The 17,008-nt window shown below is 38.4% G+C and overlaps 1 protein-coding gene across 1 annotated transcript in view; it reads left to right on the top strand.

The window, feature by feature from the left end:
• Positions 1 to 17,008, top strand: part of LOC135565309 (titin-like) — a 95,501-nt gene that overhangs the window by 52,300 nt on the left and 26,193 nt on the right. The window contains 32 exon segments of the mRNA XM_065011739.1: positions 35 to 301; positions 304 to 585; positions 1,077 to 1,343; positions 1,467 to 1,742; positions 1,852 to 2,130; positions 2,242 to 2,529; positions 2,624 to 2,896; positions 3,620 to 3,901; positions 4,073 to 4,351; positions 4,448 to 4,729; positions 4,860 to 5,138; positions 5,246 to 5,533; positions 5,646 to 5,924; positions 6,044 to 6,325; positions 6,435 to 6,713; positions 6,873 to 7,157; positions 7,311 to 7,601; positions 7,756 to 8,046; positions 8,172 to 8,459; positions 8,578 to 8,691; positions 8,826 to 9,111; positions 9,219 to 9,402; positions 9,559 to 9,639; positions 9,767 to 10,034; positions 10,157 to 10,417; positions 10,917 to 10,943; positions 12,483 to 12,524; positions 13,353 to 13,427; positions 13,890 to 13,955; positions 14,529 to 14,600; positions 14,939 to 15,064; positions 16,759 to 16,991. Of these exon segments, the coding sequence (XP_064867811.1) occupies positions 35 to 301; positions 304 to 585; positions 1,077 to 1,343; positions 1,467 to 1,742; positions 1,852 to 2,130; positions 2,242 to 2,529; positions 2,624 to 2,896; positions 3,620 to 3,901; positions 4,073 to 4,351; positions 4,448 to 4,729; positions 4,860 to 5,138; positions 5,246 to 5,533; positions 5,646 to 5,924; positions 6,044 to 6,325; positions 6,435 to 6,713; positions 6,873 to 7,157; positions 7,311 to 7,601; positions 7,756 to 8,046; positions 8,172 to 8,459; positions 8,578 to 8,691; positions 8,826 to 9,111; positions 9,219 to 9,402; positions 9,559 to 9,639; positions 9,767 to 10,034; positions 10,157 to 10,417; positions 10,917 to 10,943; positions 12,483 to 12,524; positions 13,353 to 13,427; positions 13,890 to 13,955; positions 14,529 to 14,600; positions 14,939 to 15,064; positions 16,759 to 16,991 (7,172 nt within the window).

The raw sequence follows: 17,008 nt of genomic DNA on the forward strand, positions 1-17,008 counted from the left end.
ATTGTATTCTGACTTCATTGCCATTTTCTTTTAGAACCTCCAATATTTACGAGGACCTTTGAATCCAAAGAACTTATCAAAGGGTCTAATATTATTTTGGAAGGACACCTTGCAGGCTCTGCTCCATTCAACACATCTTTTTACAAAAACACAAAGGCGATCAGAAATGATAAAATACACAAGATAGTCTTAAAGGATGACATAGTTACCCTCCAGATGTTGGGAATTGATGCCGGAGATGCTGGAAAATATCAGTGTACACTAGAAAATGAAGTTGGGAAGTCATCTTTGCTTTTCCACCTATAGAACCGCCATCATTTGCACAAAAGATAGAGAATATGAATTCCCTAGTTGGCAGTGAGATTTCTATGCAGTGTATTCTGAAAGGATCAGTACCTATGACTGTGTCATGGCTGAAGGATGACCATGATGTCAAAGATGGTGAATGTGCTCAGATGTCCTTTGAAAACAGGACATCACTGCTGCGTATTTCAAATATTCAAACAAAACATGCTGGGAAATATATTTGTCAGGCCAAAAATGAAGCTGGCAGCCAGAAATGCTCTGTGTTATTGGTAGTCAAAGGTTGGTTGACGTTTATGAGGATAAAATTGGATTTTATACTCTGCTGTTGAAAACTCAATGTTTAATCTTATATTTATCACAGAACGAGCTAAATGGCTGAAAGATGGAAGAGAGCTGACATCAGGGCAAAGATACAAAGTGCAGAGCACAGATAATAGCTATGTACTAACTATTCTCCATACAGAGAAAAGCGATAGTGGAGATTACACCTTTGATCTTTCCAATGACGTTGGAAGCAGTACTTGTGAAGCCACAGTTTCTGTCCTAGGTCAGCTAATTTACAAATATTGTAATCAATATTTTGAGCTTTTTGTACAGGTATACCTGATTGAACAGTATTCTCATTACTTTCTTTTTTATTTATGCTAGATCAAATGATGAAACAATATTTCACAAGAAAACTGAAGGAAACAGAGAGTATCAAAGGATCATTTGCCCACTTGGAATGTCTTTGTTTGGCTCTCTGCCCATATCTGTAATCTGGTACAAAGATGAGAAAGAGATCAAGACTGCTGATATTGTGAAGAGCTCAAATGCGTCTTTCAATTGTCAAGTCATTGGCACAGGTCCGTTTGAGGACCTGTGGCACAAGGATTTAAATTAAATGAAATCCAGCACAAAGCACAGCCTCTCACAAGTACAGGACATTCTGAATCTTGAAAAACAGAAATGTTATGGTGTAGATGTTGGTGAATACCAGGGTACCGTCTCAAATTAGGTTGGAAGTTGTTCTTGTAGAACTACTCTTCGTATAAAAAGTTAGTTACTTAAAATATGTACTATTGTGATAGGTTAAATAACTTCCATGATGACAACACAATTACTTTAAATATTTGATCACTGCCAATAATTGTTTATTGGTTTGATTGGTTTGATGTTAGAACCACCATTTGTGAAGAAAGTCGAAAATGTCACAACTGTTTTGGGAAAATCGGCTGAATTTCAGTGTATTGTCACCGGGTATCCAAATCTGTCTGTGCAATGGCAAATATCAGAGAATTGGATCTTGGAAGACCCTAAAATTGAAAGGATCTTTGAAGATAATATGGCAACTCTAAGGATTCCGGTCTGTGAAGCCTGTCACAGCGGGAAATATACCTGCCAGGTGGAAAATGAGGCTGGACAAAACAAGTGCTTTGCAACCCTCATAGTGCAAGGTTTGTCTTTTAAATTAATCTGCTAGCTAGATATATTTTTTTAATTGTGTCTTTCTGTCTTTAAAATGTATGAATTTGATTAGAAAATGTATATTTATATGCATTTTAGAACCACCTCAGATTACAGAGAAACCAGAAGTGATAAAAGTAACTATTGAGGATCCAGTCAGTTTAGAGTGCAAAGTGGCAGGCACTCCTGAGCTCAAAGTGAAGTGGACCAAAGACAGCAAAGAGTTCAAGTCAAATCCACAATACAAACTTAGCTTTGAGAACAACCTTAGTAGCCTTAATATGCAGACTACACAAAAGGAGGATGCAGGCGACTATCAATTTGAGGTTTCAAACCACATTGAGACATGCAGTTGCAAAATTAAGTTGATTGTACTAGGTCAGTGCAAAATCTTATATTGAATCAAATTGGTATGATAGTATACCGCTTATGACATGATATGCAATGAACACGGGTTTGACTGTTTTGTTGATGCTCTTGTGAAAACAGAACAAACTATCCCTCCAAGCTTCACCAAACCTCTGAGTGAAATACAGGAAATATTGGGAATGCTTGTTCAAATGAATGGCAAAATATCTGGATCTCTTCCTATCACTGTGGAATGGCAGAAAGATGGGAACAGAATTGACTTTGGTGGAAAATATAAACTTGTTCGTCAAGACATTTCTATGTATTTGGAAATCGAACAGCTAGAGAGAGCTGATGCCGGCACTTACTCTTGCAAACTGACAAATAAAGCAGGAAGTGTTGAATGCAGTGGGGCAGTGAAGGTGAAAGGTCAGAATTGATCAAAATGATATACATTTGATATATTTCTCTCTCGTGTTAGGGTCAGGCCAGCTGATTAACTTGGTTGCTATTGTTTCTTTAGAGCCACCAAGCTTTGTTCTGTTGCCTGAGTCTCATACAGCCCTTCCTAACTCCAACATGCGATTTAAGAGCACGTTTAAAGAAACACCTCCCTTCACAGTGAAATGGTTTAAGGATGACACTGAATTGATCACTGGACCATCATGTTTTATTGGACTGGAAGGATTATCTTGCTTCCTAGATCTTTACTCAGTTTTGCAGAGTGGAATTTACTCTTGTCAATTTAAAAATGATGCTGGCATTAAAAGATGTAGTGCTGCTTTAATGGTGAAAGGTTGCAACATGCTCTTATTTAAACTCATGCATTGGCTTCCATCTCCCCATCTTTCCTCAACTGGCTTCGATTATTCCGTCTGTCCTCGATTGCTTTTATCTGTGCTCTATTGCTTTGCATTTTCACAACTCCTCCACCACCTCCTTTTCACAGGTCCCTGACCAGTTCACAGGTCCCTGACCAGTTCACAGGTCCCTGACCAGTTCACAGGTCCCTGACCAGTTCACAGGTCCCTGACCAGTTCACAGCTCCCTGACCAGTTCACAGGTCCCTGACCAGTTCACAGCTCCCTGACCAGTTCACAGCTCCCTGACCAGTTCACAGGTCCCTGACCAGCTCACAGCTCCCTGACCAGTTCACAGGTCCCTGACCAGTTCACAGCTCCCTGACCAGTTCACAGCTCCCTGACCAGTTCACAGCTCCCTGACCAGTTCACAGGTCCCTGACCAGTTCACAGGTCCCTGACCAGTTCACAGCTCCCTGACCAGTTCACAGCTCCCTGACCAGTTCACAGCACCTTTACCTACTTCTCCATCACACCAACAAATGTTGTGTCACTCTTCCCATTTCCCTTGACGCATTCTTCTTGCCTTTACTCCTTAACAGATGCATCAAGTCATCAAATTACATCTTTTTGCAGTTCATTGCAAGCCTCATATTCTTTCATTGTGTCAAGGTGCATGTGCTTCAATAAGCTAATTTTGCAAAATGTTGGCTTTGCAGAACCTCCTGAATTTGCGCTAAAATTGCCAGTCACAAAGTTTGTGAAGAAGTGCGAGCCACTCCGTCTTGAATGCAAAGTTAAGGGTTCCCCCTCTCTGCGAATGCAGTGGTACAAAAATGACACTAAGATCACAGATGGTGACAACTATAGACAATCATTTGTTGACTCAATGGCAGTCCTTGAGCTGCGCACCACAAGATTTGATGACAATGGAGTCTACACCTGTGAAGCAACCAATGACGCTGGAAGTATAAGATGCAGCACAACTCTTAGAGTCAAAGGTTAGCCACTAATAAATTACATTGGATTTTGATATTTACATATTCCATTTAATATTCCATAATAATCCATTATTAGTATAGTGTCTGTTGGTGGTATTACACCGGTATGTATTTGAAGCTTTGCTGCGTGTAGCAAACAGCTGCTTCTTAACGTTTCTCAATATTTTGTAGATGAACCATCTTTCCTCAAAGTGCTTCGGCCAATTGAAGGAATGAAAGGAAAGGATGCTAGCCTACACGGTGAGATGTTTGGCACAGCACCCTTTGAGATTACCTGGGCCAAATACAAAACGCCATTAAAGGAAAGTAGGAAATATAAGATTGTGAATGAGGATACTGCTGCCACTCTTCATATCATTGGATTGGAAGCTTCAGATTTTGGAGAATATAAGTGCAAGGCATCAAACAGTATAGGATATGAAACATGCTGTACTACAGTTCAACTCAGAGGTTAGTAGAAATGCGTCATCGGTGGGTATTTTTTGATTTTTTGATCCTGCTTCATGATGATTTATTTTTAGCCTCTCAATTTTTGTCCTCTCTCAGAACCACCAACGTTTGTGGAGAAATTGTTGAATACGACATGCACATTGGGTGAAGAAGTCACCCGGAAAGCCACTGTCAAAGGCTCTCAGCCAATGACTGCATCTTGGTTACAGGATAAGGATCACATTCTCAGAGATGGTGACATCCAGAAAATTACATTTGAAAACAACCAGCTCCCTCTTAAAGTATTTAAAGCAGACTCACTGGCAATGGGCAAATACACGTGCCAACTCCGAAACGATGCCGGAGTTGTGGAATGTTTTTCTAACATAACTGTATTAGGTTTGTACATTTCCATTTAGTCTCTAATTCCATTTTCTCCCCTAATTCGCTTAGTTTTTTCCCCAGTCATTGCTTTTTTTTATTATTCAGTTTCTGTAAGCACACCTCTGCTCGTGTTCTTTATTTTCAGAACCCGCTAAAGTTGTGGAGAGACCAGAGTCTTTCAGCGTGACTGCAGGTGATATTGCAGCTCTAGAAGTCAAAGTGTCGGGGACACCAGAGCTGAAACCAAAGTGGTTTAAGAATGGAGTCGAGCTCTCCTCTGGCCAGAAGTACAACATCTCCTTCTCAAAGATGATCTCCAGCTTGAAAGTGTTGTCTGCAGAGAGGATTGATATGGGAGAATATACATTTGAGGTCAAAAATGAGGTTGGCAGTGATCTCACCAAATTAAACCTCACTGTCCTAGGTGGGTGGCCCCTTCCTATACACAGTATGATATGACATTTTTCTAATTGTCTAATTGCCTAGTGTTTTGCCTAATGCCTGGTTACTAACCCTGTCCTCCTATAACAGATAAAACCATACCTCCAACATTCACACAGAAACTGAAGGAATCTCATCTTATTGTTGGAAAAGCTGGTGAAATGGACTGCAAAGTCTCTGGTTCTGCACCTTTTACCATTACTTGGTACCATGATGAAGAGGAGATCAAAACTGGACCAAATTATGAGATTTTATTCAGTGACAACACCTGCACACTTAAAGTGCCCACTCTTAAGTGGTCTGACTCTGGAGTGTATAAATGCAAAGCCGTAAACAAGGCCGGGACCAATGAGACCAGTTCCTCTTTCATTGTGAAAGGTAAGTAAATATACATGACTTGTTTGGGCTTCGTAATTACTATTGCTTTGTGATGTAACTGATTTAATGTCAGATGTCTGCAAGCTAAAAAGTATGTATTTTTTGTATTTAGAACCTCCTTCTTTTGTGAAGCCACCTCAGCCACTGGAAGCAATGCCTGGAACAAATGTAACTTTCTCAGCAATTGTCAAAGGAAGTGCCCCACTGAAACTGAAGTGGTTCAGAGGCACGAAGGAAATTGTGTCTGGAAAAGGCTGTGAAATTGCTCTACGGGACAATTCAGCTACTCTGGAGCTATACAAAATTGACAAATTCCACGCGGGAGAGTATACATGCCAGATTATTAATGATGCTGGGAAGGAAAGTTTCCTAGTTAACCTGTCTGTGAAAGGTTGGTCAATAATTGAAAATATGTATTTTTATTATATAGTTTTATTAATAGAATTAAAACAACATTTACATTTTTTTATCAGGATGTGGACTAACAAACTTCTGTATGATTTTACTCAGAACCTGCTAGCTTTGTTAAGAAGCTGAACAACCACTCTGTTGAAAAGGGAAAATCATTGATACTTGAGTGCACATACACTGGAACCCCAAAGATATTCGTCACCTGGTATAAGGACGGCCAACAGCTATATGCCTCTTATAAGCACAACGTCACTACCACAGAGACCTCCTGCATCTTGGAGTGTTTAAACAGTGACGATAAAGAAGCAAGTGGGGAATACGCTTGTGAAGTTTCCAATGACGCCGGAAAAGATACCTGCAAAGCACAAGTGTTCATTTTAGGTTAGTTTGCCTAAATTGACCTGGTAATTTATTGGGATTGTCCTATGCTGTATATATCTGATGTACATGTGCATGTTTCTGATTTAACTGTTTATATCTGTCACTTTAGAACCACCTTATTTCATTGATCATTTGGAGCCAATGGAAGTTACTGCTGGTGATGCAGTTTGTTTGAAATGCCATGTTGGAGGAACCCCTGACATTAAGGTGGCTTGGTATAAGGCCGACGGAAAAGTGAGCTCTTCCCCTGATTGCAAAATAGAGTATTCCAAAGGCATTGCTTGCTTGAAATTGAGCAAAGCAGCCGAGGCTGATATTGGTGAATACACATGCAAAGCTGAAAACAGAATAGGATCAGCCTCATCCAGCTGTCGTCTCTCTGTCCAAGGTGATGCCCTTTGTCTTTTTTTAGGAATGTTCTCTTTTTAAATCAGAAAATATTCAGCTTTGACTCTGCATTGGTTATGAAGTTAACAACTAGTATGAAGAATTTTCATATTTTTTTGCAGCTAATGTCATATTTTTTGTTAAATTATCCTATTTTCAGAGGCAAAAACGCCACCAACCTTCCCCAAGAAAATAACCAGCATTCAACAGACTGAAGGAATGGAAGTCAAATTGGAGTGCCGTGTGTCAGGCTCCTCCCCCATTGAGGTCTCTTGGCTTAAAGACGGTGAAACTGTGAAATCCAACGACTATACCATGAGTTATGATGATAACACGGCTGTCCTACAAATATCCAGAGGTGAAATGAGACACTCTGGGGAATACACTTGTATTGCTACCAACAGTGTTGGGACTGCATCCTGCAGAGCCAAACTCACTCTTAAAGGTGGGTCGTTTGTTCCTCAAAGAGGTTGTTTTTTTACTTGCTGACTGAGAGACAGTGCATGTTCTGTATTAGTACAGTATCATATTGTACAGTATCAACGCTTTCATTTCAAAGTATGCTGTATGTTCCACCTCTTTCCCATTGAACTTTTAGAGCCAAGATATCCCCCTGTCTTTGATAAAAAGCTGTCACCCATGGTGGACATTTCAGTGGGTGATAGTGTGGAATTGGAATGCCACATGACTGGATCTTTGCCATTAAAAGTCACTTGGTCAAAAGATCACAAAGATATTCGATCAGGGGGAAATTACAAGATGGCCTGTGTGGATAACACCCCACACCTCACTATATTGAAAGCAGATAAATCAAGTAATGGCCGCTACATTTGCCATGCCACTAATGACATTGGAAAGGACTCTTGTTCCACTGAAATTACTGTCAAAGGTATTTGGCCCACTGCCTCACAATTTTAGTCCCTTTCATGTTTCTTGAGAGAAACTTTTGGTATAGTACTGTTTGCTTTAGCCTCCTCTGTCACATTAAGTGAACATTGCAATCTTGTTTCGTAAACCATTAATGCTTTAACATTTATTTTCAGAGCGTCAAATCCCACCTTCATTCACCAAAAAGCCCACAGAGACCCTAGAGGAAACGGAGGGCAAGATGGTGAAGATTGAGGCACGTTTGTCTGGATCTCAGCCCATGACCATTAATTGGTATAAAGATGACAGTGAGATTCACAGCTCTGATCACTATGACATGTCTTTCAAGAGCAATGTGGCTGTGTTGTGTATCAAGAGCTCCAAAGTCTCAGACTGTGGGAGGTATACCGGCACAGCAACCAATGAAGCAGGCACTGCCTCTTGCAAATTGACAGTTACCATAACTGGTAGGTCCATATTATTATTTGTCTACTATGTTGTGTTTCTCCATAGAAAGTTAGATATAAATAATGTGTGTCTGCATTACCATATGCCATGTATGTTTTTCCATGACTCTTCCTTATTAATCCAGAACACAAGAAGCCCCCTACATTTGACCCCGCTCTCAAACCTGTCACGCTGATTGAGGGTGAGAACCTGCACCTTAGCTGCCATGTCCATGGATCACCTTCTATGAAGATTCAGTGGATGAAGGACAGGAAAGACTTGAAAAACAATTCCAGCAGTAAAATAAGTTTTGCCGATGGTGTTGCTTCTTTGGAGGTCATGCGCGTATCAAAGAATGATGCAGGGGACTATCTCTGCAAGGCAACCAATGAGGCTGGTAGTGAATTCTGCAAGGCCAAAGTAACTATCAAAGGTACATGTTCTGGACCATATTTTTTTTCAAATCATATCCAAACATTTGTTGAGTCAGCTGTCGTGAATGAATGGTTATGGTTTTTATAACAGACTTCTTGAATTATGCTTAATGGCAGAGAAATCCAAAGCAGCACCTGAACCCGCTGCAGAGGAACCAACTGCAGCACCAGTAAAGAAACTGGACAACTTGTTCTTCATCGAGGAGCCCAAGCCTTGCCATGTAGCCGAGAGTAAGTGTGATGAAAGGAGATTTAGAAGCATTTAATTAGTATTCCATTAACAGCCTAGAGTTTTTATTAATAGTTGGATATCTAACATTTCCATAGCAATGTGATGTCTTCAATATGTTGTGTTAAATTCACAGAGGGCACTGCAACTTTCATTGCCAAAGTTGGAGGTGATCCTATTCCTAACGTGAAATGGATGAAGGGCAAGTGGAGACAGATCACTCATGGTGGTCGCATCACTATTGAGCAGAAGGGACCGGAGGCCAAGTTGGAGATCACAGAAATAACAAGGTCTGACTCCGGACAGTACAGATGTGTCGCAACTAACAAAGCTGGAGAAATAGAATGCAACACCGACATGCATGTTGAGGAAAGGAAAGAGGATGCTGGAGTTGAGGGAAACTTCAGAGCAAAACTGAAGAAGTAAGTGAATCTCTCTTTGACGATTGTGTTGCTACCGTCCACATTTCACAAGAAACTACACAAATAATATTTTCCATGCATATCTCTTATATGTTTTTTCTCCACAGGACTCCATCTAAACAGAAGAGTCCTCAGGAAGAGAAAGACATTGACATTGTAGAGTTGCTCAGAAATGTGGACCCTAAGGAGTATGAGAAATACGCCCGTATGTATGGAATCACTGACTACCGTGGACTTCTTCAGGCCATTGAGCAGCTGAAGAGGGAGAAAGTAGAAGAAAGTGGAAGATCGGTAAATTCATTTAACATTAAGTTGTATTCAATTGAATTTAATGGCTTTTCATTTTTTTCAGAGCACAATTCAATTCAATACTGAATTTCATTGCTTTTTTAAAGACATAATGGTGATACTCTAACAAGTTCTACTATGTATTTTGGTGTGATTTAGGAACCGGAGAGAGAGAGAGAGTTGGATGAGGATTTGGTCGCTCTTGTGGCTGATTTGCAAAAGAGAATGGAATGTACTGAGGTAGGTTCCTCATTAGCTGTCACAATGAAATGTCTGACAATAACAACAGCAGTAATTCATCATATATTGTATGCATATTCATTTACATTAATGTCTAAGCTTATATTTCTTATTTATCTGCTTGTAGCCGGTCACCGTGAATAAGGACATAACAGATCAGTCTACAGTTACCAACAAGGTCGCTACTTTTGAGTGTGACATCAAGATCAACTTCCCTGAGATCACCCTGTCCTGGTACAAGGGAACTCAGAAGCTTAACAACAATGACAAATATGAAGTCAGCATTGTCGGTGACCGTCACATCTTGAAGATCAAGCAGTGTCAAACCAAAGACCAGGGCAACTACCGTGTTGTATGTGGCCCACATATCTCCAGCGCCAAACTGACTGTTATCGGTGGGTATCCATGGATCTGCATTTGTTTATTTTGTACTTACATTAATGTTATTGATTTAAGTCATTATACTGTATCGGTAAATACTAATAGAGATGCACTTTTGTTATTTGTTTCCAAACAGAGCCTGAGGTTGAGAAACATCTGGAGGAAGTTGCGGGACAGGAGGGGCAAACATGCACTCTTTCTTGTCAGTTTTCTATCCCTAATGTCAAAACCCAATGGTTTAAGAATGGAAAGCTCTTAGAAATGAAACACAGATACTCGTATGAGGTGGTCAACAACATTCAGAGGCTCTCGATTAAAGATCTCAGACCAGAAGACCAAGGACGTTATACCTGCAAATATGAAAACCTCGAATCCACTGCAGATCTCTTGGTTGAAGGTTTGTATAGATTTAACCATATAATGGGTTGATGTTGCATCTACCTTCATGTTGTGGAGTGAAGGTCATCCCAACCTGACCTATTTTTTTTCCTTCGTCACATATTTTGTCACTTAATATTTCAGTATTTTCACTCATTTTCAATTTTTTAAAACTTTTTATTTGACATTTTAATTTTAGTCCTGGAGCGCTCTGATAATACATGTACACTACCGTTCAAACATTTGGGATCACTTAGAAATTTCCTTGTTTTTGAAAGAAAATCACATTTTTGGTCCATTAAAATAACATAAAATTGATCAGAAATACAGTGTAGACATTGTTAATGTTGTAAATTACTATTGTAGCTGGAAACGGCTGATTTTTTATGGAATAGCTACACAGGCGTACAGAGGCCCATTATCAGCAACCATCACCCATTTTTTTTGTTTTCCAGCTGTCTGAATCTCATAGTTGTTTTATGAAGTTTAAGTTCATATTTAATCTTCCTTTTTCACAGAAATTGAATTAGCAAGGGTACCCCATGGTAAGTATTTGATTTCTAGCTACACAAACTTTCAATTGTATCACAATTATTAATCAAAATTGCAGTCAACTTATCTTATATGACTTATATTTTATATATCTTTAATATTTAAACCAAATTCAACATCCTTTAGATGTCCCTGATTCATCAATACGAGTCCCTGATATGCCATCTTCAGTCAGTCTCAAAGGTAAGAATGGAACATAAGATAATCCATTAATTATACATTCCAGGTGGCTACCTCATGAAGCTGGTTGAGAGAATTCCAAGAGTGTGCAAAGCTGTCATCAAGGCAAAGAGTGTCTACTTTGAAGAATCTCAAATATAAAAGAACACTTTTTTGGTTACTACATGATTCCATATGTGTTATTTCATAGTTGTGATGTCTTCACTACTATTCTACAAGGTAGAAAATTATAAATATAAAGAAAAACCCTTGAATGAGTAGATGTGTCCAAACTTTTGACTGGTACTTTAAATCTAAACTAACCTTATGAATCTGAATACTCAACATATATCTGTTTTTTTAAAGAAACTTATGAATACTATTATGAAGAAGAGATGCACATGAGAGAGTTGGAAATGAGAGGTATATAGCCTTGTATTGTTTTATATTTATCGTCTTTCCATTAACATCAAACCCCTTAAATTCATCATAAAATAATTTGCTAATGTTCGATTATTGTGTGAGATTTATGTCATATTAATAGTAACCATTATCACTATCTACATGTTTTTACATGTTTATTCACGTTTGTATGAATAACTTAGTAACATGACCTAACTACTGTTTCTGTCAGTGATCACCACCATCAATTTAACCAACTCCATTTGAACATGTTTATTCACGTTTGTATGAATAACTTAGTAACATGACCTAACTACTGTTTCTGTCAGTGATCACCACCATCAATTTAACCAACTCCATTTGAACATGTTTATTCACGTTTGTATGAATAACTTAGTAACATGACCTAACTACTGTTTCTGTCAGTGATCACCACCATCAATTTAACCAACTCCATTTGAACATGTTTATTCACATTTGTATGAATAACTTAGTAACATGACTTAACTACTGTTTCTGTCAGTGATCACCACCATCAATTTAACCAACTCCATTTGAACATGTTTATTCACGTTTGTATGAATAACTTAGTAACATGACCTAACTACTGTTTCTGTCAGTGATCACCACCATCAATTTAACCAACTCCATTTGAACATGTTTATTCACGTTTGTATGAATAACTTAGTAACATGACCTAACTACTGTTTCTGTCAGTGATCACCACCATCAATTTAACCAACTCCATTTGAACATGTTTATTCACGTTTGTATGAATAACTTAGTAACATGACCTAACTACTGTTTCTGTCAGTGATCACCACCATCAATTTAACCTACTCCATTTGAACATGTTTGTACACGTTTGTACACCTTCTAAAAAGATGATTCAGATTTGTAACACGACCTAACCAGTATTCCAGCATTTCCTCCTGATCTCCACGATCTACACAACTAAACATGTTTTTCATATTCCAAAATTTTTGTAGTACAGAAAATCTCTCCAACCACAGGTATCCCTTAGAATAGATGTTACCATTGGAGTTTGTCTTCTAGCAGCTAACTCAAGCGGGCAAACAGTTCATCTTTAACGTTCCACCTTGAGACATATTATGCTACTACATTGGTATTAACATGTTTGGTGCTTAAAATACATTGTTGTCTGTCTTTGTATGTTTGAGCCACTCTTTGAAAATATAATGGCACAGAATATATGGGCTCCTACTCTTTGTATGTGTAATCTTGCCGTAGTGCACTTGTTACGCCCCTGAAAACAGGGGAGAAATAATCACGACAGTGATACGGTGTTGTATTCTCAATTCAACGTTTAGTTCATGAGAAAAGACCGCGATTTTCACCAGGAATATGGGTGGAGACCAGAGCAATCGATCTCCGGTTCATAGATTAAGAGCATTTCGTAGATCACAGATTAACACTTTTAGGCACCACAAAATAAAGTAATCAATATAACGTTTACACATTACTCTCACAATTCGTACCCTTTGACATATTTTGAACTTTAACACAATTATATGAATGTTATCAATCTCTATCAACTAATACTGAATGCATCTTTTTAACCTTAGATGTTTTAAGATCCTCACATACTATGAATTTACTAATACTTTTTAATGTATAACAGGCTATGAATATTTCCTTTAACCTGTCACACACTAGCATGTGTTTGGAACTCAGACACACATCTCAGGTCTTTCTCTCTCCTTTGTTGTCTCACAGGAGTCATTTAATTTGTGTGTTTATATTTGTGTGTTAGAACCGTAAACCTCTCTCCTTAGCCTCGTTGAAACAAAGATACTAATATATTCTCATTGTTTTATCAGCCCCGAGAGTACCTGTTGAGGAGGTGTCTGTCCAGAGTAAGAAGGTTGGAATGAGGGAGGAAATGCCACAAAAAGGTATTGGAAGAATAGCTTTTGTTTGTCTTCGATTTACAGCAATGTTATGGCAAAGTTCATTATCTTGTTAATGTGTGGCAAACATGGTCATAATCTTGTTTGTTTCAATTGGTAAACTCTTTGAGAGCTTGTTTTTGATTTAACCTTAATGTAAGTTGTTGGCAAAGTTCATAATATTTGTTCATGTGTAATTAATTAAACTCCATGTTTACAACTTTATTTTCTTTTAACTGTGTCAAAGGTGTTCCCTGTAATGTCATGCTGAATTCTTTTGCATGTCTTAGTTTAGCCTTGGTTTGTACTGTCAGTATTAATGATCTTTTACTCTTTGCTCTTAAATGGATCACGCATAGTGGCTTATGTGTTTGTCTGTAAGGCCTTCCCCAATATTATGTGCTTTTTGGATGTCCACATTAGATAGAGCTTTGCTACATTGGGCTAACAAAATGAGTGTCTTTAAAGTTTCTGAAGAGCACAAGAAACCAGAGGAGAAGGCTAAACCAGCTGAGGCAGCAGAACCACATAAAGGTATCCAAATATCTGTATTTCTAAGTAGTTTATTTCGTGTTTAATCTGGTTGATGTGTGTACATGTTGATAATTTACCTACGTTTGTCCCTCCTGTCTACTTTTGCTTGACTGTTTGTCTGCGTAAAGTAACCAACTTCCACTACTTTAAATTACATTATTAGATACATTTTATTTGTCCCAACACATTAACTCAGTGATAAATTAGCATAATAGGGAAAATTAACTTACTGTGATGATATTTCCAAGTTCCTGAAGCCAAAAAGCCAGTGGAGGAGAAGATAGCTGCAAACGTTGTCCCAGAGAAACACCCCTCTCCAAAAGATATAGTCTTACATCAGAATTGATGCGCTTGTCTGACCATCTTGTCATGCTTGCCACGTATTCATCATTTTCTATTAACTAAAGCAGTAACTTTGTTTTTGTTCATTGTTGGTGTGGATTTTTCTTTATTTTCATCAACTTATTAATTTCCTTTAACTGTAATTATTTTGTATTTATTTTAATGACTTCTGTAAATGATATTATACTCTTTTATTTTGGTGTATGTAATTGCTCCCTTTCAATATCTTAGAAGAACATGAAGAAGCAAAGAAGCCTGCCCATAAGCCAGCTGAGAAACCTGAACAGGTTCCACTAAAGAAAGGTATACTGCGTTTTCCTAAGTGCTTCAGAAATGCTCCTAATGCTGCTGTAGCTCTTGAATATTTTGTCTTCTTGTCAGTTGCATACCTGTCTACACAGTTTCTAAATCTTCTATGCAGTGCTTTCTAACATTGCATATTATTATCCCAAGGGATTGTGTGAATAAGCCTGTGTGACTAAGTTTGTTCACGTTTGTCACTTTTTGAATTGCGTTTAGAGAAGTTGTCTCAATCTTACTCTTACCATTTTATGGCTTTCACTCTCTTTTTTTGCACCCGGCTTTTCTTGATAGCCCATAGCTTATATTGTTTTTAATGTTGATGTCTGTATTACCTGAAGATGTGCCTCAAGCTGCACCCCATGTTGCTGAACCAAAACCAGAGCCTGAAGTTTCACCTGCGACTAAGGTTGAACCTGAACCGAACCGTGTGCCTATAAAGAAACCAGAGAGTCCACCAACCAAAGGTATTTATATCATGTGTTGTGTGGAAGATTTATTCTCCTCTCTAATGCACCTCTCCTTTGTTTGTGGAATCGTACGTGTTTCTGTATCTAATATGTTTAAATAGCTTCTAACATAGAAGCATATCTTTCTTTTGTGTCATATGTGTATGTAACATGTAAGTATTACCTTGGTTAGTGAACTCTAAATCAAAGTGCATGTTACTTGAAGTTCCTGAGGAGGTTAAGAAACCAGAGGCTTCAAAGCCAGAACCAGGAAAGCCGACAGCAGCTAAAAAGCCAGAGACAGCCTCTACGCGTGATCCAAAGGAGCCGGAGCCTACTGCTGCTGCTGCAAAGAAGGTCCCATCACCACAAGGTATCAGTATCTCTCAAAAGAGAGGCAGCTTTCTGAGTCTTTTAAAAACATGTCTGCTCTTTATACTCTTCTGTTTGTCAGTCCATCTTTACCTGTCTTTTTCTGACTATGGCATTACAACGTTTAAGACTAGTGTACTCCTCAATTGAGGACGTGTTGCAACCACATTTATGTTTGTCTCGTGTATGTACATTTATCTCTGCTATACAACATTCTTTATTCGATATTTCAAGTCGATTTAGGTGTAATCTGTCACTCTTTGTCTTGTTTTTGGCATAATGGAATCCATATTTGGAATCTGTATTTGTTGTTTTCTGTTTGTCAGTAATACGTCTGTTTTCTGTACTTTCATGGCAGCACATAGTATATTACTGATCATTTGCATGTTCTTTTGAAGTGCCAGAAGAACTAAAAAGGCAGGAGGTAACTCTGCAGCAACCAGCTACCATCCTTCAAAAAGTGGACAGAGAGGACATAGAGCCTCAAATACACTCTGTGCCAGAACAAGGTATACTCACTATAGGCTGTCAATGCTTCTTCCATTCATGTTTAATGGCTTTCTTCTAATCAACCCAAGCGTTTGAACATCTCTGTCTTGTTTTTATCTCGCTTCTGTATTTTTTCTAACTTCTACATCACAATGTTATATGAACTGTTTGACTTTTTAAGTGTTTGTGCACAGCTGAAAAGTCTTTGCACCAGATGCTTTATATTGTCTCGTCATATTTATTTTCATACAGTCTTACCACTCGACAGAGTGTATTTGTGGAATGTCTGTGTTTGAATCTACTGTCTTGAATATCTTCATGTACTGTATATGCAGGTTTTTAACAAAGTTTAATGTTTTTTTAAGTTCACGTGGAGGAAAGAAAACCAGAATCCCCAAAGGCTGTCAGAAAGCCTGAATCAGTTATTGTGCCTCCAAAGGAGAATACACCGCAAAAAGGTAGGGATTTATATACTGACTTATGTACTGTACATACTGTGTACTGTGATGTCTTAAGGGTATTCTTGAGCTCTTCTTTGTCCTATGTTTACCGTCTTCCACCGCTCAGTTTTCTCTGTTTGGTAGTCTATACACAAGGATAACACTTTACTTGAACTATCATCATGATGCTGACTTCATGGTCTTACAATATAACATCCTATTAGACTTATAGTTTATCATAAGTTGTTAAGTCTCTTTCAGACATGGGTCATGATATGTTTGTGACCATGTTGACAGTATGTAATGTGTTGACGATCTCTTTGTCGAATTTGATGTATCTTATGTGAGAGCACTTCTGTAAATCTTCTGTGTTGCCAATGTCTTTTGTGTGTTGTTTGTGTGCGCTTGAAGTGATCGAGCCCAAACAGAAACCTGTACCTGTTGAGAAGGTACCTGAGAAAGTACCTACTGAAAAGGTACCTGAGAAAATACCTACTGAAAAGGTACCTGTTGAGAATGTACATGAGAAAGTACCTACTGAAAAGGTACCTGTTGAGAAGGTACCTGAGAAAATACCTACTGAAAAGGTACCTATTGAGAATGTACCTGAGAAAGTACCTACTGAAAAGGTACCTGTTGAGAAGGTACCTGAGAACATACC

Source organism: Oncorhynchus nerka, linkage group LG1, assembly GCF_034236695.1.
Source record: "Oncorhynchus nerka isolate Pitt River linkage group LG1, Oner_Uvic_2.0, whole genome shotgun sequence".
Taxonomy (NCBI): Eukaryota; Metazoa; Chordata; class Actinopteri; order Salmoniformes; family Salmonidae; genus Oncorhynchus; species Oncorhynchus nerka.